Source organism: Elephantulus edwardii, unplaced genomic scaffold, assembly GCF_000299155.1.
Source record: "Elephantulus edwardii isolate Elephantulus edwardi_28Jun2011 unplaced genomic scaffold, EleEdw1.0 scaffold00106, whole genome shotgun sequence".
Lineage (NCBI taxonomy): Eukaryota > Metazoa > Chordata > Mammalia > Macroscelidea > Macroscelididae > Elephantulus > Elephantulus edwardii.
In genome coordinates, this window is record NW_006399856.1 from 10,472,947 (window position 1) to 10,484,510 (window position 11,564).

At 39.4% G+C, this 11,564-nt stretch overlaps 1 protein-coding gene across 1 annotated transcript in view; it reads right to left on the reverse strand.

The window, feature by feature from the left end:
• The window catches only part of CPS1 (carbamoyl-phosphate synthase 1, mitochondrial), a 140,463-nt gene that overhangs the window by 53,776 nt on the left and 75,123 nt on the right, over positions 1-11,564 (reverse strand). Inside the window, exon 21 of the mRNA XM_006891930.1 lies at positions 8,144-8,262. Within this exon, the coding sequence (XP_006891992.1) occupies positions 8,144-8,262 (119 nt within the window). The remainder of the gene's footprint in view (positions 1-8,143; positions 8,263-11,564) is intronic.

Sequence of the window (11,564 nt, forward strand, 5' to 3'; positions counted from 1 at the left end):
AGAGACCTCCCCAAGGTACTGAGGAGCAATAATGTCAGTCTGGAGACTAAGGTGCGCCTGATACAGGCCCTATGCATCAGAGAGCTGGAAAATGACTAGGGATTATAGAAGGAGAGATAATGCCTTTGAACTGGGGTGCTAGAGAAGATTATTGAATATACCAAGGACTGCTAGGAGAACAAACACGCTCATCCTGAAGAGGGTGAAGCCAGGCTGCTCCTCGGAGGCAAGGATTCTGAAGCTTTGTCTGACATACTTTGGACATGTTGCCAGGAGGGACTAGTCCTTGGAGAAGGACATCATCTCAATGAGATGGATTGATTCTGTCACTGGAGTAATGGGATAGGCGTGTTTGAGACAATAAGATTGGCACAGGATAGAGCTGTTGTACATAGGGTCACTATGAGTCACAGGTGACTTGATGGCACATAACAACAAACAGCATATAACATAAGTGAAGGCTCACTGTCTTCTTTTAACTTATAACTTGGAGGTAAGATTCTAAACTTAATCCGACTTAAGAGTAAAATTTTACAATTTAGACAAGCATAATGAAAATCCTTGAGCTGAACATGCCAGTCAAAAATAGCTAAAGAACTTTAAATAAGCAAAATAATAAATAAAATATTTGGAAAAAGGATAAGCAGATGCTCAAAGACAGTAATTAGTACTCTCACATTTCTTCTAATACTTTTTTTAATATATCATGGTTGCCTTTAAACATGAAATTTCTAAATAAAGTTGATACTATAAATAAAAATGGTTATGGTTTAATATGCTGAAGTTATTTCTGATCACAAGCATATCTTATTATAGTTTTCTTCCTTCTTAGAACAAAAGTGGTTCAATTGATGTTCCTGTGTACCAGCCTTTGTCTACTAAGTCCTAATACAGTTTTAATCATTATTATGTGTGTTTATTCTAGGAGAATAGGCCTATCATCCCTCTCACTGGTTCCTGTAATGGACTCAAGGGCACCTATGATTTGTTGATTTCCTCTGGATATTATCTAATTTACCTTTCTACATCTTTAAACATTGATATCTGAGGTACTCAGCATTATGGAATTCAATCAAAATTCAAATCTCTGTATTAAAAGATAGAGTCCTAAGCCCATTCTTTTGTTACTTCAGGGGAATAAGCTATACTGGGAAGACCTAACTGTTAAAGACATATGACATGTTTATCTATTTGATTTATGGTTTTCATACCTCCAGCCTCCAGGCCAGAATTCTTTACATGACCAAAATCAAATTTTCCCATGTTCCAATGGAGAAAATAGCTAGTGGTGAGAATTTTGTAATTTTCAATAAATAAATAAAAGGTCACTTGACTTTCTGCTAGTGTGCATTCAGCCACAGGGGAGGAGTATAATCTGTAAGAAAGTCAGAGTTGGTAGGATGAGTGTGTACAGGAGGAATATACGGACTAATATCTGAGGAACTCACCAGTGAAGATCAGTGGATAGTTTTCACAATTTTTTTTCTGTTTCACTGAGAAGCTGATCCCTAGCCTTTCCCAGACTCCTTGAAAGGCAATCTGAAATTTATAGCTCTTAATTATTGTTGTTGTTATTGTTAGGTGCTGTCAAGTACGACTCAGAGACCCTATGAACAAAAGATCTGAACCCTGTTCTATCCTGTGCCATCCTCAAACTTCCTGTCACAGAGTCCATTGTAGCAGTCACAGTGTCAATACACATGATCAAAGGTCTTCCTCTTCTTCGATGACCCTCCCCCTTCCTAGCATCATATCCTTCCTTCTCCATGGAATAGCACCTCCCCTCAACATACCCAAAGTATTAATAACTCTCCAATACATAATCGCCAACATACATGGAAAATATATATTCCAATCCTATATGGATACTTCTCTAAATCTGAACATTCAGATTAAGACACACTAGGAAGAAGGGTTGGCCATCCACTTCCAAAATAGCAGGCCTCTGAAAACCCTATGTACAACAGAACACAGAAAGGGCAACTGAGTGTGGAGGCAATGAGATTGGCACAGGACAGAGCAGAGTTTAGAGCTGTTGTACATAGGGTCACTATGAGTTGCAAACGACTCGATGGCACATAACAACAACATGACCCAGCTCACATAACATTGGAGAAACTTTTTGAGATCTAAAGACATTAACCCCTTGCTGTTGGAGTGGTGGTAAAGAGTTAAGCTCCAAATCATAAACCACGTGGTTAGAACCCTGAGCTGCTCCTCCCCAAGAAAGACAGACAATCTCTTTCCTTGTGATTTACAGCCTCTAAAAACATGCTTGAGGATCAGCTATGCAGGGGTTCCAACTCCACAATGCATACATAAAAAGAACTTATGAACTTGGAAATTTGGGCAAGTCTTTTAGTAATAGTAAACAAGCAAAGTGAAGAAGTGGTTTAAATACTAAACCTTTCTGAATAACGGTTACCTGTTAAGTTGGTAAAACTGAATATTGTTCTGGGATTAGTGTGATGATCACTACAGCCGTGCTCACGTGGAGAGTGCAAACGGAGCACTGAACGAAGCTGTTGGGCTGATTCAGTCTAAGGCCTGCCTTTCCTCATCACCCTGCAGAAGGCTGAGCTTTCATCCATCATTCTGAGCATGATACATGGTTATCTCCACCCTCGAAGGGAAGTGTGTCTCATTATAATTTCCACTTTCTCACAGGCATGAAAACTCATCAGTTATTTCATAATGCATTGTTATACTCTCCCCTCCCTACACCCCACTCTGGAGACAGTCCCGATGTACTAAATATATGAATGCATCCCATTTGAGAGTCAAATTCTGGACTTGGTTTCAGATGACTATAGCTATGAAAATATAATTCACAAATTGGTCATCAACTTACTAATGTATGTATTTATTGGGCTTTAGAAGTGTTTTAGCATGATTAACAACTGTAGAAGTGGGAGTTTTGTTCATTATCATAATGGTGTGCTATTGATCTTCTAATAAGAATAGCATTTAGGTGACTATCATTGTTTCCTTTAAAAAAAATAGGTCTGGGACTAAAATCACTGGCTGTGTATCATAAAGAAAATTAAGACATTATGTGTTACAAAACACATTAGGAAATGTAATTTGTGATACTGAAAATGAGTCTCTGTATACATCTACAATCATGAATTATCCTTATTAAAGCAGTAACATTCTTATTTTCATGAGAGAGAAAACAGACCTTCTTGAGTACTTAGCATGTGCCAGTGTCCTTCATACTTATATGATTGACGTTTCACTGGCAAAGTTTAAAGTAGACCTTAGCAGGAGAATGTCAGGTTAGGGAAATGAGAGTGGGAATGAGCCTATGATCCCATCGGGGGTAAGAATGGATGGCTGTCCACTTTGCTGCATAGCCAAGGCACAGAGTCTTAAGAAGGCAGGTGGAACTCAACCCATTTCTCCTTTTCTGCCAATTGAGGTCCCCATTGTCTTTGCCCCCAAAAGCGTATATGAAAGTTCAAAGGGCCTGGGAAACTGGGGCACATATATATCAAGGGAGGGGACTTTCAGGGTCATCTCAACTCCCAACAAACAGTTTTTCCTTTAGCATACCTCAAAGGTCAGCCTTTCTAACACTAAAGTATCAATATCTAGCAATAGAGTGAACCATAAATAGCAAATGAAAACTTTAAACCTGGCATACATTCTTATTCAGCTAACTAGTGCCAGCAGTTGGAAGAGTCGCCAGTGTTGTTGAACATTTGATGTAAGTAGCTTGAAGATTAAATATGCTTATACCTGGGAGTTTATTTTAACAAAGTGAAAAAGGACGGTGTTAGCCAGAAAGACCACCTGAGAGAAGGTAGGGAGGGGGAACAAGGCATGATTCAATGTATTATCAACCATTCCTCTATAGTTAAGTCCCAATAAAGTCCTGGCTGTGGAAGATCCATGAGATTTCTGGTTGAGAAAAGACATGAAGCATTTTGGAGAATTGGATACTTCATATTGGGAACCATCCCAGAAATTCCCTTCTGCACCTCTCAATTTATAACATATTGGCTATGATGAAATTATACGCATTAAGTGAAGCACTTATTATGAGTTCTGTGTGTCAGTCCAGTGAATTCTTAAACCAGTGAAAGAAGGAAGGGGAGATAGCTGACCAGAAGTTGGGGTGCCATAGGGATTTCTGAGCTTGTGGATAGTAGCTTAAAGAGAAACCCATATTTGTAGACAATAAAACAGAATTGAAGAGAGCCCAGCCCAGGGGATTTTAGCAGGAGATATACTGCACTGGCAATGTCTTTGAGGACTAAGGGGCAGTTGATTAAAACCTAGTCTCTTCAATCATTTGCCATGCTGCTGAGACCTGGACAATGAATAAGGATGACAGAAGAAGAATTGGTACCTTTGAGCTGTGGTATTGGGGAAGAACAAGAAACAAACCGTTATTATATCTTAGAGAAGGTGCAGTCAGATTGCTGCTTGGAACAAGGATGGCAAAGCTTGGTCTCTCATACTTCACTTATGCTGCCCTTGGAGGACATCATGCTCAGAAAGATGGAGGAATAGCAACGTACAGGAAGACCCTCAACCAGGTGGATTGCCACAGGGACTATAGCAACAGGCTCGAATATGTCAGCGATTGTGGGATTGGCAAAGGAAAGGACAGGGTACAGATCTGTTGCTCATAGGGTCACGATGAGTCATACTCAACAGAACCTAAAAACAACAACAGGAACTCTGAGTTTATGGCTGGCATCCAGGAGGGGTAATAGGAAAACATTCAATTCAGAGCCAGCAAGTTAGAAGTGAGGAAGTATTGGAGAGTCTCATTGTTAGGCTGGAGTCTGAAGTCTGGAATTGTCAGTTTGGAGAACTATGACCTTTAATGTGTGAAATCTGCCCTAGATGACTATGTAATATCAGAGAAGAAGTGTTACTTGTGCAGAGCGGAAGTGATGATTTGATTTTCCCATACTTCTATAACCTGACACCCCTTAAGTTACAGTATTCTTTTTTATCCTTGTGTGTCATATGTTGGATGACCTGGAAAGGTAGCTTCAATGTCATCTAGTCTTAATATTTATAAAACATCTCTAAAGTACAATCTCTATTGAATTGTTGCATGCGTATCTATGAAATACTAAGTTAAGAAGTAGCATTTAGAAAGTAAACTGTACTAATGTCTTAGATCATCTGTTAAAAGCTTTGTTCTGAGTTTACTTTACATTTATTCTATAAAAGGTTCTTTCAACAACCTGGGTCAAAATGAACTCTGGAGGATATATTGTTGAAAGCATGATTTTTTTTAGATTCTTTAAAAATATTAAAAGCTTGATATTAAAAGTCTGATAATGGAGATCTGATTACAAATATGTTTTCTCAGAAAATATCAGTAGACAAATTCAATGTAGAAGTCAGAGAGATATTCTATAAATGCTCTATAATCGAAATTTGTTCTATTTCTCCTGGGACTTTTTCCCCCCATTATCAATATATATATTTCTTTTTAGTTAACATTTTAAAACATTCTTTCCATCATAGCAAAAAATGTACAACTAAAATATCAAGTCCACAAAAAAAAAAATCCAGAAGGCATATCAAGTGCAAATATCAATCCTAATGTCTTCTGCTCTTTTTTGCCCCGTCTCAGTCACTGCTGCATTTGGCATACCCTAAGTTGCTAGCTCCCTCGTGTGGTTTAACTGGTGTGGTTTCCCTGCTATTTGAAATCACTTGTCTGAAACGGAAAACTGGAACAGACCAGATAATTCAACAGGGAAGTTTTACTGAAATCATAAACCAGAAAGGAAATCATAAGTCAGCAAAATCCTAAGATAAATGTAGAGTCTCAACTCCTAACTCACCACTATCTATCTGTTGTTCATTTTATGTGCTCACTAAGAAGAATTGACTATAGTTCGTTTCAATCTTGGCAGAAAGGAATCCTCAATTTTCAGAACGAAGCATTAGTCCTGGACAGCTATTACATGAGTTAAAAAGAACCTACTTTTGCTTAAGAATAAAGACAGGTGGTTTTACTGTCCAGTGTGCATACAGCTTAATTGGACAAACAGCATAAATTATATCTTACTGTGGTCAACCAATTGAGAAGTCAAGGTTTGAGGTCTTTCTATCATTTTTAACAACATTTGAAGTAAGTTTCCAACATCTTCTAGACCTTCTAAATTAACTAGTACAATTCATAGGAAGAAAATAATCTCCTTCTCAATACTGTGTGGATCACAACAAGCTGTGGCTGACTCTAAGAAGAATGGGAATCCCAGAACATTTGATTGTGCTAATGCGAAACCTATACTTGGACCAGGAGGCAGTCCTCAGAACAGAGCAAGGAGACACTACATGGTTCAAAATCAAGAAGGTGGTACGTCAGGGATGTATTCTGTCTCCATACCTATTCAATCTGTATGCAGAACAGATCATCCAAGACCCTGGGCTATACGACGAGGAATGTGGAATCAGGATTGGTGGAAGAATCATCAACCACCTGCATTATGCAGATGACACAACCCTGCTTGCTGAAACTGAGGAGGACCTGAGGCGCTTGCTACACAAGATCAAGGACTAGAGCCTCCTATATGGACTGAAGCTAAATGTCAAGAAAACAAAGATTCTAACCACTGGGCCAATTGGCAGCATCAGCATGGATGGTGAGGAGATTGAGATAGTTAACAGTTTAATTTACTTGGCTCCACAGTCAACGCTCTTGGTAACAGCAGCCAGGAAATCAGGAGATGAATTGCATTGGGAAAGTCAGCTGTGAGGGACCTCTCAAGAGTACTGAAGAGCAACGATGTCAGGCTGGAGACTAAGGTGCGCCTGATCTGGTCTATAGTCTTCACAGTTATGTGCTATGCATCAGAGAGTTGGACAGTGAATAGGGCTGATAGAAAGAGGATTGGTGCCTTTGCGCTCTAGTGCTGGAGAAGAGTGTTGAATATACCATGGACTTCTAGGAGAACAAACAGATTTGTCCTGGAGAGGGTGAAGCCAGAGTGTTCCCTGGAGTCAAGGATTCTGAAGTTTCGTCTGACATATGTTGGGCATGTTGCAAGGAGGGACTGGTCCTTGGAAAGGGACATTATGTTTGGCAAAGTGAAGGGAAAGTGAAGGAGAGGAAGACCTTTGGTGAGATGGATCGATTCTGTGACTGGAGCAGTGGGAATAAGTGCGTTTGAGATGGCTAGGTTTGCACAGGATAGAACAGCATTTAGAGCTCTTGTACATAGGATTGCTATGAATCGCAAGCGACTCGATGGCACATAACAACAACATGCATACTTTGGTTTATAAGAGATATATCTTCAAGTGGTGGTGGATGTCTGAGCTTCTTTGAGGAGAGAAACCAAAGAGAACTATATTGCATTCCTCAAGTTACCTCTTCTAAGCCTACCTGTCATTTCCCAAGCCTGAGGTGCCCCAACAAACGGTCTTTCCAGAAAAAAAGAAAACCAAAGTTGCTAAAGTACTGACATTATCAGAATATTCTGAACATGAAATGAAATTTCTAAAATAATTGGCCATGAAGGAGATAAAAATGTAAATGAGCGAGAGGCAAAGAGTCTATTAGCAGAAACTTGAACGTGGCTTATTTGTATGCTGCCCGTGAAGTGCTCATGTTAAAAATATCAGTAGAACACAAGAGAAATGTCTTTGCTAGGCGATACATTGGCGATGTGTAAACTGATACTATAAAAGAAAAAGAGGCTTCAGAACTTAGGAGGAGCTGTATCAAAACAGGAATCTTAATCCTTTGATTGCTGGTAAGCACAAGTACAATCCAGGTAATGTTTAATAATCAAATAACATCTATTTCTGCATATACACATATCCTCGGTTCTATTAAAATCATTACATTTGATGGGAAGCAGTTAGTTAATCCCATGGGAGGACATAGACCATCCTTCTCCCGTGGAGCGGCTGGTGGCCTTGAACCACATGCCTTCAGGATTGCAGCGCAGCTTCTTGCCATTAAGGCCCCCAGAGCTCCCTTAGCGGTATGAATAAATCCATTCACAGAAGAAAACTGCCATTTGTCTGGTGACCTTGAGTACTTAGTGCTTGCCAACCTTGACACTACATTTAACTGTAGTCAGATTTTGATTAAATATTTAAAGGTGACAGAAAGTTGCACAAAAGATATTTGAAATGGATCAAAGACATAGAATCTTACCTGTTGAGCCCTTTCAGGGTCTTTTCCATGCTTAAAATATCATGCATCTTATATAAAAACCACTTATCGATGGATGTGAGCTTGCCAATTTCATCAAGGGACATGTTTTCTTCTATAGCCTGCCAAGAGGAGAAGAGGTACTTTCTTTTATAACATGTTATAAATGTATTATTTAGCTGAAAACACATAGCCGTTCCCTCTGTGTGTGTTATTTACAGAGTCTGAGGCTATACATAAAACTAAGAAGCATGAAACCAAACACTGTTACCTCTGAAGTTTCTCATCCAATGAACCTAAATAAGCATTTAAAAGCATTCACAAATGACATACAGAAGAGGTGTGTTGAGTTAATCACAGAGAGATATTCAGAAAATCTCTGAACAGGATTTATTTACCTGGACTATTTGTCTTTTTGAGAAATTAAAGAAAAATTCTTTAAAATTAATAGTACAAAAAAAAAGATGAAGATGACTCCTTGCCTTCAAGTTTGAACTGACTCTTAGTGACCATCCTGCAGGTTTTCAGCACCAGTATATTGCAAGGGAGGAGACTGTCCATCTTTCTCCCTCAAAGCAGGTGGTAGATTATAACCCCGAGCCTTGGAGGGTAGCATTATTCCCTATCACTGGGCCACCAAGTCTACTTGAGCCACATTGGTAAGAAAATTTAGAATTTAAATTTAGAACTTAAAATTTAGAATTCATAATAATGGTTTGACTTCTATTTCTGATAGCATAATTATCTTTTATTGTGTTGTGGTTGTAATGTACCACTGAGTCAGAACTAACAGCTGACCCTCCAGTAACTTTTCAGCGGCTATAAATAGCCCAGAAAAAGACAGCCAATCTTTTTCTCTCAGAGCAGTTGGTAGATTTGAACTGTGTGTCTTTGGGTTGGCAGCAAAATTCCTTACTACTAATCCACCAGAGCTCTGTAATTATCCTTTAGCAAACAGTATTTTTTGTCACTCCAATTCCACATTCATACATTCCACACTCATTCATGATTTTACTTCACTTATTTCTAATATTAGAGAGGCCAATAAAGATGGCATCTAATTGGAATACTCAAAGTCATGTTCAGTTCATAAATTAATGAACGTTTCTATTCTTTCATTTCCCCTGTAATTATAGTCAGACTTCCAACTTAACATTCTGCCTTACTTCCAAATGATGAGTGGTACCCTAGTATATTGGCTATCAATGTGGAGAGGTAGGTAGAATGGTGAGTTAGTAACTCTATTGAGAAACCAAATGATATTTCCACACAATCATGTGCCCAGGATCCTCTACTCCTCGACGTGGAGGAAGGGCATCTACAGCCGCATCCACAGTTTAGTGTTTCTTTATCACTGCGGCTTCGCCATGTCATACCACCGTCACATGGTTTATTATGACCCCAAACAAAGTGTGAGGTTACTTTCATGCTCCCAAAAGCAAAATTAATGCCCTGCCTTCTCCCCAAATCAAAAGAGGTGATGATCCAGTCATCCTGAAATAAGACTCCTGCCAGAATGGGGCCTTAAGAGCAAGTTGCCCTTTTCTCAAAATCATCAAAGCCCAAGAAGATTTACACACTCCCTTCATTCTTTTTCCCCTTCAGCCCTCCACAGTCCTTACCCTCTTTGTCAAAATCACCAAGTTCCTGGTTGCTGTGGAAATGAACAGTAATGATGACCTCTAACAAACAGAAATCAGTTCCTTCCTCCGGCTTTCTGACAGATAGTAATTTATACCTCAGATCCAGTGCTCTTTGCTGGTACATACTGTACTCTGTGCAAGAAAGAACCACCACACATTTCCCCGGAATTCTCATCCTTTACAAGTGTGTTAGAAAGAATGGGAGATTTGCCTGAGCTGTACAGCCTAGCTGGGAACTTGGAATGCTTCTCTTTTTTATTTCCTTAAAAATGGCAGAAGCATGATGGTTACACTTAAGGGGAGGCGGGGGGAGTGGAATCCATTTACTGCATTTGCCTGGAGAATGAACATAAATGCGCACGCGCACACACACGTATCTACATTTAGATAGATATGAAGATAGATGGCTTAGAGGTAAAGAGTTATGCGCCAGTTCAAAAGCAAAGGCAGGTGGTTCAAACCGAGGAGCTGTTCCATGGGGAAAGGTAAACAATCTCCCTTCATGCCTCCTACAGCCCCTGAAAACCTGATAGAGGATCAGCTGTCAGTTCTGATTTGACCGTGCATAACAATAGCAAGACTTAGACACAGAGACAGAGATCGAGAGATAATATGATGTGGATTATGTTTAATAAGAAAGCTGGGCATCTAAGTACTAGAGAGGTTAAATGACTTCCCAGATTAGCATCTCATCACTGCTACCCACCTCTCCGCCCACTGAAAAACATTAATTTATTATTTTGAAATTCAGCTTGTAGAAATGTCCATCAAAACATATTAGTATATCCCAGAGACTCTCAGTGGGAATCTCACTAATATGCAGTTAGAAACCCTAAGATCAGGACACAGTATGTGCAATCTTTCCCCTCCTGGCCCTCCCTTCCAGACCTTTTATACAGAAGCACAAACTTTTCAGTGAGTTCACAATCATCAATGGCACATTTCCCTTGCTACAAAGACAAATTGCAAAGAAGGTCCCTGCCTTTAAAGATAACATTCCCATTTTCATCAACCCATCCCAGATGCACTTTGCAAATGCATGAAATGGTCAGTGGGGCTTTGTAGCTCCAGTGTGGCTTGATACTGTTGGAGGATTAACTCCTGCGCTTTCTTAAATGTCAAAAAGCCATTCAGGGATTTCTAGCAAGATAGATCCCAGATGTCTGAGTCACCTTTTAGAATATCAGATGAGCTGAAACTTCAAAATTCTAAGCACAGTAAACATGAAAGGAGATTATAATGGCATTTAATTTGCATAAAAGGGAACTAGTGGGTGGAAGTGTGAAATTTGGGTGGTTTTTAATTCTAAAAGTAAGACCAATAAGATAATTATGTGGAAAAATCCCTTTTTACAGTTTGTACACTCTTCTGTGTTTAACCACAAGGAAGAAAGTGATGGAGGAAGAAAGAAAAAGACTGAGAAAGAGAAAAGCAAAAAGGAATATTGTTCCAAGGTCCTAAGTAGTAATTCTGTGTCGTCTTTCTAGAACACAGTTTCACAACACTTTTCAGGAACAAGTACTGAGAATGGCAGGAAGTGGGAAGTCAATGTAATCAATCTACATAGCAGTATTGATACTGCATTTACAAAAGTGGAAGAGGCAATTCATCTCATGTGATCATCCTTTAAAACTAACATGTATCTGCACTGAAGCCGATGAGGGACATTTTAGGGCATTATGATTATCATAAGAGTTCGGAATGAGGGTTGCAGAGTAGAGTATACTTGGGGTGGGGTGGGGATGTGTGGGGTGGGGGTGGGGATTGTGTACAAATGAAGG